The sequence below is a fragment of the Lissotriton helveticus genome, chromosome 1_1, assembly GCF_964261635.1.
Source record: "Lissotriton helveticus chromosome 1_1, aLisHel1.1, whole genome shotgun sequence".
Taxonomy (NCBI): Eukaryota; Metazoa; Chordata; class Amphibia; order Caudata; family Salamandridae; genus Lissotriton; species Lissotriton helveticus.
The window spans coordinates 77,344,847-77,370,581 of record NC_136057.1 but is presented as its reverse complement, the minus strand read 5'-3'; the positions used below and the strand labels follow the sequence as shown (position 1 = coordinate 77,370,581).

The 25,735-nt window shown below is 43.7% G+C and overlaps 1 protein-coding gene across 1 annotated transcript in view; it reads right to left on the bottom strand.

Moving 5' to 3' along the window:
• Window positions 1–264: 264 nt before the first annotated feature.
• Window positions 265–25,735, bottom strand: part of LOC144831924 (uncharacterized) — a 41,089-nt gene continuing 15,618 nt past the window's right edge. Inside the window, exons 2-3 of the mRNA XM_078689039.1 lie at window positions 20,162–21,451; window positions 265–6,281 (exon numbers count right to left, since the gene is read on the bottom strand). Of these exons, the coding sequence (XP_078545165.1) occupies window positions 5,278–6,281; window positions 20,162–21,419 (2,262 nt within the window). The 5' untranslated portion in view covers window positions 21,420–21,451 and the 3' untranslated portion in view covers window positions 265–5,277. The remainder of the gene's footprint in view (window positions 6,282–20,161; window positions 21,452–25,735) is intronic.

Here is a 25,735-nt window from a genome sequence, read left to right as displayed (position 1 = left end):
GAGAATTTTAGGTTGAGACTAGAGTCAGCGCACAAGCTGACTCTAGTCAGATACAAACAATCAGTGCTAAAGTTCGAGGCAGAGCGTCATAGAGTGGGACACAATCCTGTATCCTTCAAGGTTCAAAACAAAGAGACAATAACACATACACAAAACATTTTCAGGCATGAAAAAGAGCTTATCATGAGGGCAAGCTTTGTAAAGAAGTAGACAAAAATTCACAAGTTTTAACGAATGTGTTTAACATGCATTCAGTCTAAAAGAGTCGATAACGTTTAGATCTATAATGAGGTACATAGATCATCATCAGGACGGAAATTTACATACGCCTGAAAATTAACAATGCCTTGAGGGTGAATACGAGTGCTGATGTCGCCAAGGTCTAGGGATTCCAGGCGGAATTGCTATAAGGATACCGCTCGGTCACTACACAATGATTGAGGATTATTAGGATTCCAATTGGTCATGACTGCATGAGTTGGACGGGTCAGGAGTTGAGATGAGCCGGCCACGAGGGAATCGTAAGATGGGCACCGGACCACTAATGCCCGGATTGGCAGGTTGAGGAGCGGAAGGTCTGCTACCAGGATCGGCAAAGCACATCGCCCTTTCTTCTTTTCTGAGCACTTTATAAATCAATGAAAACCCGTTTGTTTATTTCCTCATAGTTTTAATTCTTTTCAGGGAGGTTTTAGATTTCTGCAGCACCTCGACGCACCTGAGATTTGCTTTGCTGAGATCAGTTTCATTAGAGGGTCACTTATAATTAGGAAAAGATACTGCTAATGGTTGGGCTTTGGTCTTGGTCGGGGATTTAAGTTATCGACATTTTATTCCATGTTTATATTTGTTGAGATCTTGAATGTGTTTATGTATGTTTTATTAAATGAATTTTGAGTCTAATATGCTGGTAACTTGTACTTTTATGGCCTATGTAAGCAGAATAAAGTTTTATGTCTGGCTGATATGCCGTAAATGTGCCAACGCAGCTTTAACAATCTTGTGACCCACTGACTTGCTCTTGACAATATTCCAGTACCACAGCTTCAGCTGAGGTCCCCAATTCCTAGTCTCATCATTCACTTAGCACCCAGGGCGTCTCATCATTGCACACCCATACATGCCACCATTACCACTTAGTACATTCCTGGAGACACACATGTCACTGCAGATCCAGGTCTTGCCACCAGCCACAGCAAGCTCCAGCACTCACCCAAATGTGGGTGTCGATCTGGGCACTGGAGTCTGAGTGACCCCAGATCAGCCTCGCACAAAGTTAGCACCAGGCATCAGCCTGTCTCTTGCTGCATGGTCACATGCAGTGTGGCTAAAAGGAGGGAGAGCTCAGTGGGCCCTAAAAGGAACTCATCACACATGGTCACTGATGACCACGGGTGGATCTTGTGGGGGACTCAGTGTTCACCGGGATTCTTCACGACTCCATACACTTGTGCTGTTGCTTCGATATAATGGTTTGGAGGCACGCCTTGTGCGCTCACAGATGGCACAGAGTCCAGAGTAATCAGACTATTTTAAGCCAACCAATACGGTCAGTGAAGGAAAAGGTCCAAGGGATAAAGGTGTTTCCAAAGCAATTACACTATTAAACGTCAAAAGTTGTCTTTGGAATCCATCTGGGCCTCCCCTCCCTATGCGGTGACTTTACATCAGGTATTAGGTTACTAGAGGTCGCCTTTCTGCTGGTATGGGTAAGGCTCTGTAAATAACTCATCTCCGCCGGGTGAGAGTTTACTGACATAATGATGATGCTTATTGCGCTGTAAGACCTACAACATAATGTTTACATTGAAAATCCTGGATTTTGAACGACATAAGACAGTGCTTATCAAAGGTGTGAAGTTTATTGATATTCTATACCCCGTTTTGGGACTGGTATGAATGTATAATTAATTGATATACCAGTAAGAGATAACGATGTTGGATGCTTCAAATTGCTTGGGGCTCCTGCTCTAAACCATGTTTCAAATACAGTTCGTTGCCTGACAAAACAGTGTATTTTAAATTGTTGGGACTGCTGAAAAAGGTTTTTGTCAACTTGCAATATCGTTTTTGAATTTTTTTTTTAAAAAATGCCCCCGCTTTTCAGTGAGCCGTTTTTTCTTTGAGCCGTTCTTTTATTGAGCCAGTTTTTTCATTGAGACAGTTTTTTTCATTTAACTATAACCTCGATCTTTATTGCAGTAAATTAGATCGTTGGTGTACACAACACGGCGTTTGACGCCGATGAGGGAGTCTCATGACTGACCCTGATCACATGACCATAACAGAGTTTAGATCTTTCTCCTGTACAAACTTGGCGTTTGACACCGAGAAGGGAGTCACGTGACTGACCCAGGTCACTTGCCTGCAATAGAGATGCAGCTTTCTCCGCGGTGAATTTTAAGTCAAAGCGCGGAAGACGCCGCGTCATCTGGACGAGAGACAGAGCTCCGTAGAGCTCCGTATGGTGAGGAGTGGGGGAGCGGGGCTATAAAAATCTGACGGGATAGTAGGATTACACTGTTCAATTTGGGTGCTAAGAGATGAGATGTAAGATGATCTAATGGCATGATCGGAAAAGGGAAATTGATGGTAACAGCATTTTCAGAACGGAGTGAACGGGCTGTCACAGGATATTAAGAGAGACTGTGCATATCAAGGTCGTAATTTGCGTAAAGCAGTTAGTGTCACTCTTTATCTGGATCTACAATTGTACTTTGGATAGGGCATATTCGTGTGTCAGGTAGTGACCATGGACAATATAATTTGACCTATGACAGGCTGTTTTGTGTTTTGTTTTCTTAGATTGATGCAACAATCGTAGGGGCCATTAAGTTGATGTTGAGGCTCACATGAGGAGCCAGCATATACCTTCCTCTTCTGCTGGTAAGAGAAAAATTGACTGGAAGAGGGTAATGCTTATTAATATGTTGGATAGACTAGGAGTGTCCGGAGGGGTGCTCCTGGTGTGTTTTTAATCTCTGTATTCTTTCCATTTGACATTCCCAGAGTACAAGGTGTCCAACATTGGTGCAGTGACAAAGTGTCAAGCCCTGATGAATCTGCCGGAAGTTTCAGTGGCAGTGAAACATGTTGGCTGTAGGTAATGGTATGCAGAGCTAGCTACCAGCCTTTTTTGTTCAACAGAATATACCTAATTTCAGAATAAAAGTTGTGCGAAAGATGTGTCTGTTGATTTTAAGCACCTTTGGTCACAAAAGGGAGTGAATGCTTGTTGCTCCTTTGCACTTTATACACTTTTTTGGTTTGTCTTGGACACTTTTCTTTCTTCTTTTCTGAATTGAATGACTACCTATGATGAGAAAAGGGGCATAATCTGGTGAACACATGCCAGTTGCCCAGAGGGTAGTGCGCCCGTGAGGAGTCATTCTTTTCTCCACACATTTTTTTACACGTAGTAAGTGTGGGCGGATGTCCTGTGTACATGACTGATACAGACATCGTTTAGTGCTCTGTTTGACTGTCTTTTTGAAGTTTACAAGGAATTTCCCTTATTGTTATGTTGAGAATTTCGGGCGAAATACACTAAACACACCAATGGAAAAAATTTCAAAAATCGGTGGTGTACCATTGGACTTTGATCGATTGTGTCTCCATTGCATTTATACGAGTATTGATATTTAACGCCTTGGGGACAGGGTTTTTGTGATATTGTTGTTTGTTCATCACCACATGAAACAGGCAGGCAGATTAGTTTATTAGCAAAGTTTTATTGCGTAAAATAAGTAATTTTTGGCAAACAGCTCCCTGCAACAGTGTCCTTTGTCTAGTTGTCAATCTCCCCCTCACACTAGGACAGGACACAACTGACCTCACAAAACACATCACAGCATGCAAAGAAATACGCCTTACAGTGTCTTTATCAGACAATCTGCTTTGTTTTGTAATGTATGTGAACGTTAGTTTTTGGGTATTTAATTCTCACCAAAATAGCGGCCAAACTCCGGCCGACTTCTACCATATGGTTTGCTTTGCCCTGGCCTTGACCCATTCTGGTCCGAGGTAGAATCTGAGCTCACATAGACCTTGGGTTAGCAGGTTCTACACGATCCCTTACATCTTATCCTGGGTGTATTTGATGGTTTGGACGGCTCTGGAGCAGACAAACATTTTCTGGGAACGGCGGTCGCTGTGGCGAAACGAGATATTGCATCGGCCTGGGCCCAGCCCAACCCCACTACCCTGCGAAAGTGGCGCCGGGGAGTGGATTGGTGCACGGCCCAGGAGGAACCCCTCTTTGAGACACATGGTTGTCCCGTGAGGTTCCATAGGGTTTGGGGCAAATGACTGAACCTACTGTTTTAAATTGCCAGCTTTGGCTCTCCCGTGTAACGAGGTGCTGCTTTCCAGCTTGGGTGGCTTGCATAAATACTCCTACCCTAACAGTGGGGTTTTTTACTGTCTGTTGGAGATGGAATTGGCTTTACTGTGTAAGATGTATGCAGCCTTTTTTTTTTCTCAAAATGATAATAAAATTGATTATCAAAAAAAAAAAATTCTCACCAGAATAAACCATCTCAAAACATTGTGAATTGTGTAACGGTCTCGGCAGTTGAAACTGCAGAATTATTATGGTTGGTGCCACCTTTGTAAGTTGTTAGAATCTAGACAGCCATGAATCCTCTTTTGATCTCTCAGGCTTGATGGGTTGTACCGACTATTTACACAGCCGGTCTGAAGATACTGATAGGGAGTAGATGTTCCTGCTTTAGTGAGTTTATATTTTTTGTCCTCAAGTGGTTTTTGATTCCTATGTCTTCTCCTAGTTTCTTTTTCTTATGTCCTCAGGTCTTTCAATATTTTTTTGTTGAATCCCAGAAGTTATGTCTATCTGGATAGTTTATGATCCACACTTGATAACATGTCCTCAACACTGCACACATTTCATGAGAGTCGGACAGGTTTAATTCGCAGTGAAGCAGCCTCTGTGAAGTTCGTTGCTTGGTGAAGGGACGTTAGTGACGTTGAAGAAGCTACATTCTGTTTGGAGACGCTGCGAACGTTAGAGTTTGTCCTTTAACTCAAAGCTCTTCTGACGTTCAGAGGAAAGGGAGGATCTCGCCCCGGAAGGATCGTTAGATGTCATAGGAGGTCTAACTTCAGCTGTAGATTCTTAGATAATGTAAAAGATCACATTTCTTTTTTTAAATGAAGGTTTTTGTGCAGCGCTTTGAGAAGGCTTCCATCTTGTATGTGTTATTTGATGCTGCTGAGCACCATCTTTTGTTTACAGCAGTTTCCATATCCTGTACAGCGTCATGGCCCTCGCCTGTGTGTTCTTTGATGGCGTACCAGGCTTGCCTTAAGATTAAAGCTCTTGCTACACACAGTGCAGTGATAAAGCCTCTGTCCTGTGTGTATGCTTTGATGCCGTACAAGGGTCTCCTTCCGAGAAAACCTCTTCTCACACACAGTGCAGTGATAAGGCCTCTCTCCTGTGTGTAGGCTTTGATGGCGTACAAGGGATGTCTTAAGAGTAAAGCCCTTAGAACACACGTTGCAGTGATAAGGCCTCTCTCCTGTGTGTACGCTTTGATGCTGTACAAGGTACGCCTTCCGAGAAAACCTTTTGGAACACACAGTGCAGTGAAAAGGCCTCTCTCCTGTGTGAGTTCTTTGATGTAGTACAAGGTTTGTCTTCTGAGAAAAGGGTTTGGAACACACAGTGCAGTGATAAGGCCTCTCTCCTGTGTGAGTTCTTTGATGCCGTACAAGGGTCACCTTATGAGAAAAGGGTTTGGAACACACAGTGCAGTGATAAGGCCTCTCTCCTGTGTGAGTTCTTTGATGCCGTACAAGGGTCACCTTATGAGAAAAGGGTTTGGAACACACAGTGCAGTGATAAGGCTTCTCTCCTGTGTGTACGCTTTGATGTTGTAGAAGATTTCCCTTCTGAGTAAAACTTTTCTCACAGATATTGCAGTGAAAGGGCCGCTCTCCTTTGTGAGTTTTTTCATGTGTTGCCTTATCAGCAAACCTTATTTCATGCTCAGTGTAGGGATACCGATCTGTGTGTGTTTGCTCGTGCAGTAAAAGATGCGCCTTTCCAGTAAATGTCTTCTCACACGCAGCACAGGCATAAGCTCTTAGGCCGGTGCGTATTCTTTTCTGCCTTGCAAGTAGTGTTTTATTGTTAAAATTCTCCCTCCTCTGTATTTCTTGGTGTTTTCTTTCGTTCATTTTATAAGCAAAATTCTTCCTTCCTCCAGATGCTTTAAGCTTCTCTTTCCCATTCATACTTTCTGTCTGCGACTGCTGTGCTGCAGAATGAAATGAACACTGAGAATTATACATGGGCAATATTTCTTAAAAGAAATGCACAGTTATAATATGAGAAAGGTGGACAGTAATATCTAGGAAGGAAGGAAAATGTTACTACCTGTAAACAATCATTTGCTGCTTGTAGGTCTACCGTTCACATGTGGTGATCTCTCATGGGTTGGGTTTTGATCTGGAGAACGACTCGTAATCCCATACCAGAAAGGCATAATGCATCAGCGCGCAGACTCCAATTAAAATCATTGTGTTGTTTTCTCCATCGGAGTACAACTGCTTACATTGTAAAATAAAAAAAAATAAACTGCTTAATCTGAGCAACCTATATACTTTCCAACAATACAGCAAGTGGGTGATGCATGTGAGCCTGCAACATGACAAGCTGACAGTATTTGCAAGAGAGTAACATTTTCCATTTGCAGCAAGCTGTGGCACATCACAGGTTGTGCCATAACTTAAAAGAATCGGTAAGGTCCAGAACGCCGTGGCCAGTCTCATTCTAGGGACACCACGCCGACAAACAGGTTCCCCTTGATTACACGGAGCATTTCCACGGAGCTTTCTCACCTGATTTGAATAGGACGACAGCGGCTCCCATTCTTCACCGCCTCAACGCCCACAGCTCGCCGCACCCGCTTCGCGGGTGCCGCGTCGCGCAGAGGGATCAAAGACACTGTGAGGAGGGCTTGGTCACTGTTGTTTGGCCGAGGGTGAGAGGCGCTAGCGGGGCTGCGAGCGTGCAGGGACTCCAGGAGCCAGGAGTCCCTGCGAGACCGTTTACCACCTTCCGGTCCGCTCTCCCTGCTGGCCCCGCCCCTCCCCTTCTGAGGATTATTAAATCTCCCGCCACTGCCTTCCCTGTGGGTTCCCCTTGATTACACGGAGCATTTCCACGGAGCTTTCTCACCTGATTTGAATAGGACGACAGCGGCTCCCATTCTTCACCGCCTCAACGCCCACAGCTCGCCGCACCCGCTTCGCGGGTGCCGCATCGCGCAGAGGGATCAAAGACACTGTGAGGAGGGCTTGGTCACTGTTGTTTGGCCGAGGGTGAGAGGCGCTAGCGGGGCTGCGAGCGTGCAGGGACTCCAGGAGCCAGGAGTCCCTGCGAGACCGTTTACCACCTTCCGGTCCGCTCTCCCTGCTGGCCCCGCCCCTCCCCTTCTGAGGATTATTAAATCTCCCGCCACTGCCTTCCCTGTGGGTTCCCCTTGATTACACGGAGCATTTCCACGGAGCTTTCTCACCTGATTTGAATAGGACGACAGCGGCTCCCATTCTTCACCGCCTCAACGCCCACAGCTCGCCGCACCCGCTTCGCGGGTGCCGCATCGCGCAGAGGGATCAAAGACACTGTGAGGAGGGCTTGGTCACTGTTGTTTGGCCGAGGGTGAGAGGCGCTAGCGGGGCTGCGAGCGTGCAGGGACTCCAGGAGCCAGGAGTCCCTGCGAGACCGTTTACCACCTTCCGGTCCGCTCTCCCTGCTGGCCCCGCCCCTCCCCTCCACGCTCTCTATTTCCTCTTCCTGTCTTCCCGCAGCGCGGGACGCAGCCCGGGCGAAGACAGGGCAAAGACTGGGCCGTTTGAGGCCGTTCGAGGACTAAAGAGGACTGGGCTGGGCCATGCCCCTTGGTTGGTCGGTGCATTATACAGTCTTATTGGTGAAAAATATTTTTTACTTATTTATTGTTATTTATTTCTTAAATCTGTATAATGTGCACGCGGGGTAGTAGGAGTAAAACCCTTATGGCTGTAAGTAAATCGAACTCTAATCGGACATTGGATGATTTCCTAGTCAAAACCAATTTGGCTATTGACGAGGAAATCAGTAAAATGCAGCACAGGGTCTCTTTAGATCTTGAAGCTGCACGAAGACTATCCGAGCACTTAGCCACTACTAGAAAGTCTTCAATAGGGAATATTGCCTCTGCCCGTACACCCGAGCGTACAGTAGGCCCACAGCCACTATTGACAGTGGCTGTCATTCATCCAGCACCTTTTGATCCTTCCCAAACATCCCCTTCGATCCATTCACCTACTCCATTGGTAATAACTAAGGATCCCGTGTCATTAACTCCCATGTTAGGTACCATGCTTCCCCCTAAAACTAATTCACTTATGAATACAGCTAGGGCCAGGAAAGCGGCAATACGTAAAAAGAAATGTATTGCCAGGGCTATCCATGCTCGAAAAAAGGCGAAAACTGCTAGATCAAAATTTTTCGATAGTAGAAGGGCATTAGGATCCCTTGGGATAACGGATGGTAGTTTAAAAATTAATCCGGGCACTCTGGGAGTGGAAACTGTTTCTGATTTAAATAGCTCCGTAGATGATAGCATCCCGGTTGCCTCCCCAGAGACAATTAGAACTGATCCTCCGATGGTTCAAGTGGGTGGATCACCAAATGATAGACGGGGTGATGAAGAATTTCTTAATTTAGTTTGGGGTACTTTAAAACAGCTACTTACTCCCTTGGAATTAAGGCTGTCTCGTATAGAGAATAATCTGTTGGAAATGGATAAGACCATAGTTACTTTGGCCAGCCTGAGTCTAAAGGAGATGGAAGCTAAACGTGCTAGTGAGACTGATTTAGCCCCCAAAATAAAAGAACTAGTATCCGCACCATTACCTATAAAATTACCCCAAAATATTCCTATGCCCTCACCGTTAGTAAAACCTATACCGAAGCCACGCACTACTGTTGCAAACCAGATTGCATCAACTCCAATCGTTGTTGCACCAAAATTATGCCCCTTGCCTAATCCACCCCATAGGCAGAATTCTAATTCTGGAGCTGCCCCACAGCATAGGAAAATGCAAAATCCTCTGAATAATTTCCAGCGGCCGATTAGTCGCCCTAATTTTCGTGGTGGCTTCATTGATCTTCCACCAGAAGCAGGGCCCTATGTGACTATACTTGCTGGAGTCCCAGAGCTGGATCAGAATTCCCAGGAGAATCCTCAATCATTGAAAAATAAAGTCACTCACTGGCTCAATTCTAACACACAGCTCCCTGTTCATCATAGAACCAGCATTTTAATGGTCCGTAGAGTGCCATGGATAGGCCCGACACCTAAGTCCTTGGTTGGCGACTGTATAATTGTTTCTTTTGCTGATCCTTACACAGCACAGAATATATGTGTGCGGCCATCATATGAAGTTAACCCTACAATAGTTTTGAGACCCCTTACCTTCTTTTATCCTCCAAGAACTCATTATGCGAAAGAAGGTTCCTGGACTATTGTCCAGAATGCTGGACGGAAACCAAATAGGTTCGATGGACATAGCCAGCAAAATTGGTGGCAAGGGGCCCCGATGACCAACATGTTTGGTCCTTTGCAGGAGGTGGCAGGATGGTTCCCAAATAATATCCCGCTAAGAAATCGTTTTGAACCACTTATGGGTATGGACGAACAAGATTGACCACCACACTATTCTCCTGGTAATGCCCTCACAACAGAAGATGCCAGCCAGAGGCTGAAGGGTGAAAGTGGCAACAACAACCCATGGGTGAAAGTTCCCATCGGTGACGGTTGTGCTTCCAAACCCCAAGTTCCTGTGACTGGTATCAATACAGAAAGTGTGTCAAGTGCAATTATTGAAAGGCATGTTCCGGAAGTATCACTTAAGCCAGTCACAAAGACCCAAAGCGAACAAAGGATCTGCCTAATTTCATGGAATATTGCTGGGCTTGCTCAAAGACTGGAGGATGAGGCATGGTTAGATTTTGTGGGTGTTTGTGATATTTTGTGTCTCCAGGAAACATGGAGTTGTTGTACACAGGATATTGATGGCTTCCAAGCCCTTAATACCCCTGCTGTAGCCTCGCAGGCTGGTAGGGCAAAAGGTGGTCTAATGACAGCAACCTCATTAAAACTGTGTAAACTCGTAATTACCAAGATAGTTGACACTGCATGGTTTCAAGTGCTTATGCTGGTTAACTTGTTTCCCGAACCGTTGTTATTGATTAATTGGTACTACAACATTTTTGATATTAACGAGACAACTGTAATGTTGAAGTTGGAGGAGGCAGTGGCCAGGGCACGTCATGAGTATCCCCTACTTTTTGTCATCTGGGTGGGGGATTTTAATTGCTCTTTGTGTGCCCATGGGGACTCGAAGGTGTGTGGATTGAGAGATTCTCACGACCTTCCTTTGACACATTTCAAACATACACCCCAGGGGGACGCTTTAAATAATATCATCATCTTGAATGACTTAGCTATAGTGGAACCCTGGGTTAGTCTAGACTTGGCCCCGATACCGACATTTCAGGGAAGTAGAGGCACGATGAGTTTTATTGATTTTGTAATTATTTCCAATGGGTATTTTCATTATGTTGATAAATTGGAAGTAGTTGCCAATGCTGCCAGTGACCACAATCCCTTAATCCTATCCCTTTTTTGTCCTGTTAAACTTAAACATTCTATTTGGGATCAACCCATAAAATGTAACAGGAATCAAGGCATCACTCTTAAATGGGGTAAAATAGATGCAGCAGGTCTTGAGGCAGAGATCATAACTGAACATAGTTCGGAATATGATGTATGCCTATCACCGACATCTAATCCCGAAAAGGTTATAGAGAATTTTGAAATATTGTGTGGGCATGTAGCCAAATGCCTTACAAAACCAACTGGGAAAAACAAAAGGTCAGGGCCCAGATGGTTCGATGCTGCTTGCTCGGCCACACATAGATCCCTGAAAGTGGCACTAAATCAAAAACCTAGGGATATAGAATTGGTTAGGGCATCTAGAAAGGCCTATAAAGAAGCAATAGGAATAAGGAAGCTGGATCTAAAAAATCTGGCTTGGGAAGATCTAGAAAAAGCCTCTGATTTGAAGGACGGAAGGCTATTTTGGGAAGTAATTAATCGCCCTCTTTTTATAAGTAATGGTAAGGATAATATTGTGATGCAGATTCCTTGTGAAACATGGGAATCACATTTTGGGGCTATTTTTAACCCACACGGATCTCCACCTAATGAATTGTTATTGGGAGACCCTAGGGAATTAGTGGTTTCGCAATCAACTTTGTCCCTGAGCCTATCACTCACCTTGCAGGAAGTAGAAGACGCCCTGTTGAAAGGTATGTCATTAAAAGCTCCCGGCCCTGATCTAGTGCCATTGGATTTTTTCAAGCACAATCTCAAGATTTGGGCCCCTCTTTTATTAAATGTTTTTAGAGCAGTTGTTATTAGTCGTATTCCATCATCATGGAAGGAGGCAGTAGTGGTGCCAATTTTTAAGAAGGGCAATAGATCTGACCCGCGTTGCTATCGCCCAATCTCACTAATTGATGCATCATGTAAGATACTGGGTAGGGTTATTTTGGCCAGATTGGAAACATGGGCAGATTCGGTGGGCCTTATTGTAAACTCGCAATATGGGTTCAGGAAAGGCAAAGGCACTGTCGAACAGTGCCTAAACCTGGCATTGATTATAGGGAAATACATGAAGGCAATGAATTCTTCCATCCATCTTGCCTTCATGGATCTCTCAAGTGCATTCGACACCGTTTGCCGAAATAAGCTGTGGAAGATGATGGAGGATATGGGTTTCGAGGAACCTTTGGTTCTTCTGCTCCGTAGACTCCATGAAGCAACCACTGTAGCCATAAGGTTCGGGCCAGGGGGAGAGAAAACAAAGTCTATTCCCTCGACTGAGGGCGTCCGTCAAGGATGTATTTTAGCCCCCTTCCTGTTCTTAGTTTACACAAATGGGCTGGAAAAATACCTGTTGGACCACTGCCATGATTTTCCAAGGGTTAATGGCAGGAGTGTACCGATGCTCTCTTATGCCGATGATACGGTATTAATGACTCTCACAGGAAATAGTTTGCAGCATTGTCTTGATGCCTTTTACACTTTCATGTTGGACCTAGACCAGAAGGTAAATTTCACCAAATCCTTTGTAATGGTCTGTGGCCCAAAGGGGACCAAAACCAGAAAGTTTGTAGTTAACAACTGCACCATTGAAAAAGTGGAAAACTTCAACTATCTGGGAAATCTTTTTAACAACAAATTAAGTTGGGCCCCGGTAATTAAGACTCGAGTCCAGAGTGCTAGCCGCTCTATTGAAGGACTGTTTCGTTTCTGTGGGAAGTTAGGCCAAAAACCCGTCAAGCATTTAAAAACCCTGTATAAAGCAAAATGCTTGTCAGTAGTTACTTATGGGGCAGGGGTCTGGGGAACTGAAAGCCCTGATGCAATACAAATTATGGAGAACAAGTTTTTAAAACGTGTATTGGCTATTCCACTAAGCTCCTCAAATAGATTTGCCCATGATGAGGTAGGTTTGAGTTATGTGAGTGACACAATCCGTCTTTCTCCCCTCTTATTATGGGGTAAAATATGGCTGTCAGAGGATTTACAATTGTCTAGAGACATCCTTCGGGACTGTCTAAAACTGACACACATGAACAAGATCCCATGGTTGTCTTATGTAAATGAAACATTTCATAAAATAGGGCTGGGTAATATCTTTGATAGTCCTGAAAACATCCAGGGGGATATCAAATCTGTTATCAAAAAAAAAGTTATTTGAAATCCTCACTTGTGCACCCTTTGGCTAGCCCTGAAGAATTTAAGGTTACTTTATATTGTCAGTTTTATTTAACCTTCATAAATCATGTGCAATGGCGATTCTATTTGACAAGGTTTAGGTTACACATTTTACATTTTCTTTTTGCGTTTCCTAGACAGGGGAGCTGGTGTGAGAGACTGCCCCCCTGTCCCTGTAACAACCAAGATAGCCAAAGCACGCTGCATGTTGTTCTTTTCTGTCCCTTATATAAGGATCCGAGAACAAGGTTTATTAAGCCGATCCTTAAGGAAAAACAACTCTGCCATTATAAAGAGGGCTATAACCATTTGTTAGCTTTGTCTACACCTGACATTTGTTGTGCAATGTTAAATTTTATACGTGTGTCACTTATGATCAGAAAACGGTATACCTAATTCTTGGCTCCCAGTATCATTTTTTGTTTATGTATACTGTTGCTTTATATTTCTTTTTTTCATGATTATTTGAATCTGATCGCATAAGCAATGGGCAAAACTATCCCTACTAATTAATGTATGTTATTAATTTATTGTACAAACTCAAAAACTGCTCTAAATGAATTTTAAAGTATGTTCTGAAATGTATTAATTGACTTTTATGATTCTTACGCGAATCGAATAAAGTTTATGAAATGGAAATGGACCCAACACCTATGAAGCCTCCACTTGCTCCCCGTCGAGAAGAGGATCACCTTCAAACTCCTCACCCACACCTACAAACCCCTCAACAACATCGGATCTACATACCTCAATGACCGAGTATGATGTCCACGTACCCAAGAGGAACCTCTGCTCCACAGACCTCGCCCTGGCAGAGGTCTCCTGCATCCACAGAAACAGAACCGGCGGGAGAGCCTTCTCCTACATCACAGCAAAATCCTGGAACGAGCTCTCGGTCAACATCAGACGCTCCCTGACCCTCCACATATTCAGGAAGGACCTCAAGACCTGGCTTTTCGACTGACCCGGAGCTGCTCCCTCCACCTCCCAGCGCCTTGAGAAGGATGCACAGAACCACATGTTTCTACTTTACAAATATATACTAGAGGTATGTTGGGTAGAAAAGCCATGGTTGCATCTTTATCACACGTGGACTCAGCCTGTAGTATTTCTATGTGGAGTCTCCGCTAGGCCTGGGCGGTAAATTCAGTTCCACTTGCGGCATTTGGGGAATTTGGGTAATATCGCATTCCTCGGAGAAAGTAGAATTGCCAAAACTTCCGAGATCCGCGGCTTCGCAGAATTGTTTGCTTGTTCACGCTTTCAAAATGTGTGTTTGCAAGATATTCTCCCCTCGAGCATGGAAACAGCGTTCGGGAACAGGGAACAAGCATTGTGAACGGGCGGAAGGAGCAATTCCGCGTGTTCGCAGAATTCTGCGCGCTCCTGAGATTTTTTTCGCAGAGCTTTGCGTAACACGACTACGCAAATTCCGCCCACCCCTAGTCTCCGCTCGTGTAGACAACCATATGCTAAATTATGCCGGTGCAAAAAACAGTCTTATTTTTCATACATTTTCAATTCTAATAATGTAGAGCATGAGTGTATGTTTAACACTGGATGCATATTTAACTTTGTCTTTGTAAAGTTGCAGGAACTGTTCATCTACTTATGGGGCGTGTCGTTTGCTAACTGGTTGAGGAAGTGACTGCTACTAGGTAGACAACTATCCACATTAAGGTTTGCAGTGACGTAGTGGCTTAAAAGGTGGCCTTTTTACTCTTGATAAGACAACATTAAAATCTTAACTGGATGCCAGGGGTGCTCTGGTGGGATAACAATTCTCAACTCTCCCATGAACATTTTCACAAGAGTTTTTTCAAAAGTATTCAAACGTTAGTGTAGGCTAGGCCAGCTTCTTTATGTATGTATGTATATGTTATTTCTATACTGCAAACCTAGCCTAAAGCTAGGGCCAAAGATGAGCATAAATTATTTTTAAAGAAGGAAGTCCTCAACTCTTTCCTAAACGGGAGCAATGTTGGGCGGTCTTGATGGATGCAGGCATGTTGTTCCAGATCATGAGTTCATAGATGGAAAAGGCCTGCTAACTTGTTTTTTTTGTTACAGTTCTAAGTCTGCAGTCTGATGGAGTTCTCCAACCTCACATTTGTTGCACTTGAAAATAAGAGCCGAACTTAAGGACAACGAGAATGATGAACAAGTGATAAGAAAGAGGTAATAGCTTCAAAAGAGGACATTTTAAAGGGAAAAGCAAGACAACTGTCCTGGAAGAGTCTTAAACTTTGTAAGATGATACGAATAAATAAGGAGAGCAGTCAAAATTTGATTGACACAAAGACGACATGAACTTCTGACAGAGGAATCAAGATCAGAAGGTGACTCAGATGACTCTGCTAGCAACTACCTAGAAAAAAACCCACTTGCCAGACAAGGACGGACAATGGAATATCATAAAAAAGGAAAAACAAAAGCAAGAGGCACAAACAGAGGAAGAGAAAGACAGGAAAGAGCAAATGGAAGACAAAAAGATAACACCCCATAGGAAGAGAAAGGTGATAGAGCAAGGCGAGATATGATTATTAAATCATCCCAACATTAACTGACAATGGATGAACTAAATATCCAGAACCGTGGCTTATATTTCTGCCCCAGGAGGGACTTAGATTACAGTACATGTAGAATTTACATATTTCCGTTTCTAAGATATCAACATAAAATCAGATCCGAGCCAATGAACATGAGAATAGGGGGCCCAATACAGAAAACATGACTTGTGTTCAAGAGACGCTGATACTTCATGACATTGGATGGTCTGGATAATGGAAATATATGTGCAACGAAAGAGCGGGAAGCGTTGCTTGGAAAGAGGGCACAGATAGATCAGGGAAGCCTAACTCGCTTCAAAAAGCAAGCTACATATAACTCCTCCTTTGCTCATGATAATCTGGATGTCCTTAGTGACTTGGTCGCCAAAGACTTGTTCAAATAAATTGTTCACCAGTCAAGGCAAGAAGGGAAGAATCAGATCCGACTTGAGTAATGGACAAAGGGAGGCCATTAACACATTCCGTAATGACAACATAAGTACCAATGTCATACGAAAAGGGGCAAGAATGCGGTTTTAATGATTGTTTCCAATTATGAACAAAAGGCTTTTCAGTAATTATTAAATACGGACTGTTGTGAAATGGGAATGGTAACATTTTCATTTGTGTAAAACACTACCCTCTACTGTACCATGCTTTTACCTTGTAACAAATGTATGCAAGAACAAGGGGGGCGTATAGTGCCCTCCAACAATAGCTCACTGGAAAACACAGCAATAAACTAAAACCATTTAATGCTGATTCTTGTGGAGAGCCTCCCATCACATTGTATAGATAGAGAGAATTTTCTACAAAAGATATACACAGGAGACAATCATATTTGACAATTACCTAGGATGTGATCTTGCTAATTATGCATACATCACACGCAAGGTCTTAGAGCCTACGAACACGCTTTTTGCAATAGACCAATATCTCATATGACTATACATGGATGCTTGGGACCATGACTTTTGCCAAAATAATAATATTTTCATATTTAAAGATAGATATTACAGACAAATCTCAGGGACAGCAAATGGGCGCCTGTTCTCTCAACTATGCAAATGTATTTGTGGTCTAGTGGAAGGAACAGGTGTGTTGTGTAGTTCCCACTAATCCGTAGGACCAGCACGTTTGTTGGACAACATAAACTTTGGATTAGTGCCTAGACTGGCTCCGGGCACCTCCGCAGGATGAGTTGGCCTAGAGACCAGCTAGCTCACAGTGCCACCATAAGACTCCCTAACCTTACCAGGAAGCCAATGGTTTCTGGCAACCACTGAACGTGACAACCCTGACCCCTCAGGGATCTTGGAAACAGAACAGAACCTTTGGCTCAGTCACTCAAGCTTACTTGCTCTCAGAGAAATATACAGAGAATACACAGTGGGACGTTTTCAATATATTTACTGAACCAACGTTATTCTTGTATAGAATACATAAGCTGCAATAATCTGTAGACCGAAGCAGCTGAAAGTGATTACAAGCACGTAAATAGTAGATATAGTTCTACCATGGTGCTAAAACAGTGTATATATGCAGACATATGAGCAAGGCAGAAAAATAATATAATCCACATTTGTAAAGCGCACAATCACCCGTAAGGGTCTCTAGGCGCTGGGGGCTGTCGGGAAGATTAAGCAAGCTATTAACCAGAGTCACATGGTGCTGGGCTAATCTGCCGCTGGTCCCTGGGATCGAACCGTGATCCCCAGATTCCGGAGGCAGTCGCCCTAGCCACGGCGTACTCCTACTACGCACTCCCTACTCTGCGTGTACCTAGAGTGTGTGTGGGTGTGCAGCCAAGAATCCCCACTAAGGGACATGACAGGAGAGAATGCAGGCCACAAATTGGTTACAAACTGAACACCCCCATGGAGATGCCAAACCGCTGCATAGTGAAGTCTCAGCCTGCACGGACCCTCGGTGTCAGCTGTAGCGCCACCTCTACTAATCTATTGGGATGCTCATTATTTATAATAGAAAGCATCTTGTGATGTACGTATAGATTAGACAATGTTATAGATATGTAGATAGCCCTGTCACTCCGTGAATGAAGATAGAGATGACATTTGTACATAGTGCGTCAAGAGGCCTTGTACATGGTGTTCGAGGCATCGTGATAATGTTGTGCGAAGCTAGATGTGTAAACAAAGTAGTTTTAGAGAAACAAATCCAACATTGTCGTGCATGCAAATATGTGCAAAAGGTCACAGCAGAAATGTTACTGTAAAAAATAGGACGATATATGAAATGAGCCACTTCGCTACACGGGCCTAACCCGGGCACATAACGGGTGGTCTGGACATCACGAAATGAAAACATGACAAACCATGTGCTGATTTGGATCGGGGATACAGATGACCTTTCCCTGCTGTGGGACGGAAGTAGGGAAATGTCTAAAAGATATATACAGAGACAGACAAAAACTGATCTCAACCGAAAATTCACTCATTAGATCAGAAATAAATCTATAAATTACCTGGCTAAGTCATCCTTATGTGGGACCAAGTTCAGAATATGAACTGATGATCAACCTCTTTTGAATGGTAATAATGTGAACACCAGCAGGCTACTGCCAGGTTGGTGAGGTTAAGTTTGAAACATCATTTTGAGAATGAACACACTGCAGGCGAGAGGATCAAAAATACTGATTGCTTGCCTCGACTGCCCTGAGGGCAGGAAGATGTGGAACATGAGAAAAAAGAGAATGACTGCGAAGATGTGGAATGTATTGCAGCAAGTATTTGTTGGCCGGGTAAAGAGTGTGTGTGTGTGTTTGTGGGCAAAAGACATTGGATGAAGATTCTATTTTATTGAAAGTGATTCATTTCATGAGGAAAGAATAGCCAAAAGAAAAGCGATTTGTTGTGTGAACTGCAGACCGATGGCCAAGTTCATACTGTCAGAGGAGAGCCATGAAGGACATTTAGGTGTGATATCCAACAACAAACGACTGACAATGCAATACTGGTCGCCTGCCATGGACAGGGATGTGGAAAAATCCATTAGAGAGTTACCAGCTGTTTTTAAAATGATAAAAGGATGATATACAGTGTTCTGCTTATGACAGAAGTGGGTTTTCCTGACAGAGTGCGAGCCAATGAATGTAATGATTTTTTAGGTCTGTTTCAGATGCTTGCTGTGCATCAGAAATTTGCCATTGTGCTTGTGGGGTACATGTCAAATTGGTTGAAAGTATGGTTTGTACATGGAAGTGAGGGTTTTCTGTGTGAATTGGTATCGGATAATGGTGTACAGTTTGTCTTGTTCGAGATGAAGCAGTATTTGGATGGAACTGGTATTAAGATAAATGTGCTAGTCGTCATCACCCACAGAGTAATGGCCAAGCAGAGAGGATGAACAGATTGGTCAATCAGGGTTTTTTCATGGCCCTTTTCAAAGTGGAAGATGCTGCAAGGGCTATGCTTTTAGCTTATCGACACTGCACTGCACCATTTTGTGCAGAGAGGCGGACATTTGCAGGATTTGGTCCTTGTAATGTGCACTGAAATGTCTAAAGAGGGGCTGAGACACAATAGCTATATAAAGAAGGAAGAAAGATAAATTGGGCTTCAAAAGATACATGTGATATTGTAAAGCTATTATTCGCACAAACATTATCACAGAACCAATATTCTTATGCAATCATAGTACTCTGGAATTACTGAGGGAATCAGATGCCAAATCTCCACAGTAATTCCACATATCTCAGAGCAATCACCATTTACTTCACCCACCCTCCAGCAGAGTTTCTTTAATCGCTGATATTGCTGACTTAAAGGGAGGAAAAAGTGAAGGAAATGTAATAGGAAACATTATGGAGACACAGTTGAGGACTTATAATGGAGCCCATATTAGATAAAATAAACATAAGAAAATATATCTCCCAATCTTGTATACGGTAATACAACTAACCCAGCTTGATATTCAGAACACCTTGTACTGTGCACCTAACCCTACAGACCACACTTAATCTTGAAACTCCCTTGACCTTGTACGTTGTTCTACATGATGTAGTATGTTATAATACAACCGGCCCTCTCTGACCTGCAGCCCCCCCAGTTCTATGTACGTGTACCTACACACTTCAGAAAAAAGACCACTTCTTATCGAAGGCTCTGGGTGCCGCGGGTCTTACCCTACCCATTCCACCACTACAGACCTGAATTACAGATCACTTGTCCTCTTCACGCTGCCTTCCTTCCCTTCTAAGCGTCAGACCCTGACTGACCCAGAAATCCTCTTATATTCTGTGCACTCGAACATCACAAAGACCCAGCCCCATCTCTAAAGTGCTTTAGTTTGCACTAGCAACAAAAAAGGGCAATGTTACACTCTGTGAATAACACCTCACTTTCATCTCACACTCAGGGGAAGAGGAGTATTGCGGTGCTTGGATTGAAATCACAGATTCTGCCACATAATTCCTGAGCCCGGAATGGGGCGTATCATGCACAGACCAGAATTCAGGTCATTTTTCATGTGCAGAGTCCCAATTCTTAGCCTATCACATAACGGGAAGGAGAAACTCCTTTGCGAAAATAAAGGAGATACTAGGTACATGACCGCTTCTGGTGTACTCAAGGCCCCCACAAAGATGCCACTCCACAAAACTCAGATTAGGCCCCCTGCAGGTCTTACTAAAAATATTGAAACATCAACTTTGGAAATATTTTATGCTACATTCCCTCAGAACTGTACAAGTTACTCGACATTCTGCATGTTCATTCAGTACGAACAAAATACCTGGGATGGCTTTGGGCAGCAATCCATCTGCGTCTGTATTTCCTCTCTCCAGTGGGTCTCTAGCGATAGCTCCATCAGTATCAGCAGCATTCTGTGGCAGGAAGGATGAGGATTCAGATGGGCCCTGCGCATCTGCACATGTTGGTTGTAGGTCAGACTTCTCATCTTGGTTCTCAGGGCCCAGTGGTTCTTGCTTGTAGTTCTGATCGTAGTCCTCAGCACTCAGTGGTTCTAGCTTATAGCCGCGATCTGGACTGAGTGCCTCAAGGTGCATTGGTTCGGTCTTTAAGTTCTGATGTGGTTCATGTGCATCAGAGAGCACCTGCAGACATGTGTTGAGCTGCAGACTCTGGTCTTCTTGAAATGCTGGTTGTCTGCAGATGTTGTGCTGTTGACCCTCAAACCACAACAACTCTTGCTTTAGGAGTTCACTTGTTCCCTCCCCATCTGGGAGCACTGTTTGGCTGCAGTGGTTTTGATGTGGCTCAAGTCCCTCATGAAGCAGTGGCTGCAGGCAGACGTTCTGTTGTGCGCCCCAACTATCTGCATACAATGGTTCTTTCTTCAACTGTTCAACTGGGAAAACTAGTTGTATGCACTGGTCCCGCTGTGGTTCCTGCCCATCATCAAACACTGGTGGAAGACGAAGGCTTGGCTCACCTGGGATGACTTGAACATCTGGAGGAGGGTACCTGGAGACAGTACCGTCCTGCCGTGGTCCAGGGCCAGCCGGAGACAGAGGTTGGGGGCACTGGCTCTGCTGTGGTTCTTGCCCATGAGGAGACGTAGGTTGAAGACACTGATTCGGCTGTGGATCACGACCAGGTGAAGATGTCGATTGAAGGCATGGGCTCACCTCCTTGGCCCTGACTGAAAGATTGATCGGAGGGGTCCTGCTGAGAGGATAATCTCTAACCACCACCGGACTGACCATCTCCAAAGACACTGCCCCATTTACAAGGTAATCCAGACCCTTTGCTATCCAGATTTGCTCCATGAGCCCAGCGACTCTTGACGGCATGTCCTCTAGGGTATTCTGCAAGTTATCCAGTTTGGCTTCCAACTGCTCCAACATAGATAAAAGGATCATGTTAGGTACGTTCCTCGATAGCGGTTCCATCTCACAGTCCCTCTGAGCATCAGTTTGGGATCTTGAAGAAGGCACATTATGGATAGGAGAAGATGGGAGTGTGGATTTTACGGCTTCAGGTGAACACTGCACTTCTCCTTTTCGTCTTGGAACCTGCCTTTTCTCCATTCTGGAATTCTGATGTTCATGTCCTCAAGTGTCTGTGAAGGGAAGAAAATAGAAAAGACAACACATTTTCACAGGACAATTAGGTCAAAATACTCCTTCCTGTCTCACCACACGTTGTTTAAGCTTTAAAAAAAATTATTCAGTCCAGCTAATGGATCAAAAGAACTAAATTGTCTCAAGAGCTGGAGAGAATCTACTCTGCTCAAGGTCAGGCTGTCCTCAAGGACATCAGGAGTTACCCTGCTACACATCTAAACCCCGCTCAGTGCTGCCCTTATGTGATATGGTGAGATTTCATGCAGGTCCGCTCTGCCCTGCCAGAGAGGACTCCCTATCCAGAGTTGATCTGTTAAGCTTCAAAATGTATCAGTATGACCTCATCAAACCTAACCCTATAATTTAACGGACTTATTATGTTTTTGTAATTCTTTATTTTTTTTTATTAAAATTTGGCAAGCATTACCATAACAGATATTCTCTATGAAATTGAGCATTGAGCAATAATAGATTTAAAGTCCCTGATAAAAATACAAATGTGCTGGTCAGAAGCTACCTAGGCCACGTATTCTCTGCTAATGGGGTCTGCCCCAAAGATGAATCAATTAAAGCGACACAGGAAATACCTAGACCCATTAAGAAAGAAGAGGCACTCACGTTTTTGGTGAGAAACATTCTATTCTCAGTTTGTACCTAATTTTCTTGTGCCATGTGAGACCTGCTGAGGAAGGGTGCAGACTACGTGTGGAGTAGGGAATACGAGAAGAATTTGAAGATGTTAAGGAGAGTCTTGTGAATGCTCACAGTCTGCATAGTTTTGCCCCATTGCGTTGTTACGGACGCCAGAGACAAGGGCCCAGGAGTGGAACTGAAACAGCGGCATGATCGGAAAGAAAGTCATTATTGCCTTTGCATCTAGGGCTTTGCCGGAGGCTGAATGTAGACATTCCACTACTGAGAAGAAGGCCTTGGCCATGTTTTCGGCTCTCAAAATAAACATTCTTGTGGAGTATAGGAAACTGTAAGTAGAGGATGTTCGACCAGTCCAAACTGGACCCAATCTATGCTGCTGCTAGATGGCGCCTGCTTTCTAGTGTCAAATAAGAGGCAATCTCTTTCTGGCGTTTAATATGATGCATGCACAATGACAACTCACAGACCTTGCCAGACCGAGAAAGCACTGTTGATTTTTACTTTCAAGCTCTACACATTTTGAGCAAAGAGTGGAAGAGTGCCCATCTCCGAAGGCTAGTAGGCATCAAGCCATTTGTCATTATGACAATTAATAAGCAGAACGTTTGTCTTCTCAGCGTTTCACTTTAATTTATTGCAACCCAGCAACTGACATAGGACAGGCAAGGTTTGGTGGAATGTGAGGAGAGGGGAGAGTTAACTGTCTAAACACAGCAAGATCTGGGTGTCGTCAGAATACATAAATGCTCTAACACCTTTCTCAAGTAAAGCTTCAGCAAGCGGGATTACATAACTGGTGAACAAATGGACCGAGATTGAGGACCCACGAGTCACTCTGAAATTGCATGCAATGTGTTGGACGAAAAGTTGCCCAATCTGGCGATACATGTTCAGCCTGTAAAGAATGATATGAACCTCTTTAGGGCCTAGCACCCGATGCCCAAAGCCTCAACATGATTCCCCAAGATGGAGTACTCAATTGTGGACGACAGCAGAGAGATCTAATGAGAACAAAGCATTGGCTCCTGCTCCCATTTCAGCTCATCCATAATCGGTAGAGGCACTGTCTTTGTATTGTGTGATGGCCAAAATCATGCCCTAGTGTCCTTGAGAAAGTGGTTTTGCTACAAACCTTTACACCAGCTAAGAGCAAAAGAAAGTAACGATATTGGTAATAACTTTTTTTAAACCAAGGAATCTTTTCCTGGCTTCCAGAACAAGGGATTCGCTGTGGTGTCTTTAAGAGGGGCAGGAACCATACCATTAACAACTAAGTGGGGAGTAATGGCAGAGGTACTGGACCAACTTAGAGGTTCAGATGTTTGAAATTTGTTACAGGATTGACGTTGTTCAGCTAACCAGATCTAGCCACCCCAAAAGGAAGTTGCCGAAGTCTCAGGGTATAAAGTGGAGAACTCCCTGTGTCAAATAATACTAGGTGCTGAAGTGGTCTCTACCAGGGAAAGGTACGTGAATCAATCTCCCCATTAAGGTTTTAATTTTGTTGTGTCGCACAGTTGGTGCAACAGTGTGAGAGTGAATTATAAATTGAAAGTTTCTGTGAAGCCGAAATACAGTTCAGTTCAGTTCAGTTCTTATTTATATCGGTGGTTAAAAACCATCATAAAAAAAATACATAATGCATTACAAATTCACATATGATAATTTTGAATTAACACTCTGAACATTATAGTATTAAAAACATATGTTAAAAAATGTCCTTGTTTGCAAACATTAAACGGGAGAAGGGAGCTGCTAGTTCATTTCATCCTACATTAGCCCCTGGTATTTCTTAATCTGACCACAATTAAAAAAAAACTCAAAATAGAACACAGAGTGCGCATCTCGGTTTCTCTTTGCAAGAATAGTAAGGCAGTTTTAGCATGGAAAATTTTTGACTCCTTTAAAATGTCCACCAAAAACCTTCGACGCGGAATTTTATAAAAAGAACATAATAATACAAAATGAAGGGTGTCCTGTGGAGACCTATTGTCGCAGCCGCAGGCACCCTTCTGCTCAACTGTTAACGTAAAACCAGACGGGTAAGCTAATAAGTTATGTAACAGATTGAGCCTAAAAGGAGTCATTAAAAACCTCTCATGTTGACTGTACATTAAAAAGAGATACGGTTCCATGCCTATTTCATTACTCACAAGTGAGTGTGCTACTACAGATGATTTATTAGAGTCAAATTGATTCCTCCTGACCTCATATTTTTCCAATAACTGCTTCCGGACACGATTTTTACAAGAGCTGTCAATATTTGAGGGGTCGGTAAATAACATTTTCTGATCAATAGACTCTAGGGTGTCTTTGATGTATTTTAACCAAGGGATTTGCTGCCATCTGTCTCTCAGAAGACAATCAGCAATAATCTGTCTGGATAATTCAGCGTTTGGATTTAGCCAAATTCGAAACCAGGTCAGAATTGGTCTCACTTTGATGAGGTCCGAAATATATGGGATGCCAAGCTCCTTGTGTGTAATTGCAGCCGGGATGCTCTGAGGTAACCTTAAAAGTTTCTTTAAAAATGTATCCTCCTCTACTTGTATCTGATGTGCATCCCTGAAACCCCACGCCTCCGCCCCATAAATAGCTTTAGAGTTACTGACCGCTCTATACAATGTCATTACTTGCTCAGGGGACCAGCGACCCATCCTTCTCGCAAAGTTTAATAAGGCACCGTTCGCTGAAACAAGTTTCCTGGCCCTTTCCTCAATCAACGTGGCAAACCTAATCTTTCCATCGAACAAGAGACCCAAATATGGGAAAGTATTTACAGTGTCCAAGGCGTAAGTTCCTATTTTGAACGCAAATCTCTTGCGAGGTTTTTTCCCTGCCAGCATAATAAAAGACTTGGTCATGTTAACAGAGAGATCTAGATCCTTCATGAACCTCGCAAAGCCACTGATTAGCTGCTGGAGACCCACTGCTGTTCGAGTGAGAAGGACCGCGTCATCCGCGTACAAGAGTACCGGTATATGACGCGATCCCACCCTCGGGCAGTCAGTCCCCAGTTTCAGCAGCGCATTCCCCAGGTCATTTATGTAAAGAGAAAAAAGGAATGGAGCCAGGATACACCCCTGCCTCACCCTGCTAGTGCACGGGAAGGGATCTGTACTCACCCCCCCCGAGCTATAGCGGACCTTGGCAGTGGTGTTCCAGTGAAGTTCCTTAAGTATATTAATCAGGTCTGGGTCAATTCCTAGTCTAAACATAAGTGCCCAGAGTTTAGTTATATTAACATTATCGAATGCTGCTGCGAGGTCCATGAAACCCATATACATGGTCCCTTTATCTGCTTTAGTGTATTTGGCCACTAGAAGGTATAAATTTAAACATTGGTCACTAGTTGACTTGCCTGTTCGGAACCCATACTGGGTATCCGCCAGGGTATTGTGTGCTTCAGTCCAATCTATCAGACGGTTAAGAATTACCCTGCCTAAAGGTTTAGCTGAAACATCAATCAGCGAGATTGGCCTGTAACACTGTGGATTGTCCCTACAGCCTTTCTTATATATGGGAACAATCACTGCAGTTGACCAAGATCGTGGAAGACCAGATTTGATCGCAGCATTAAGTACTCTGGTCATAATCGGTGCCCATAAGTCGGTGTTACTCAAAAA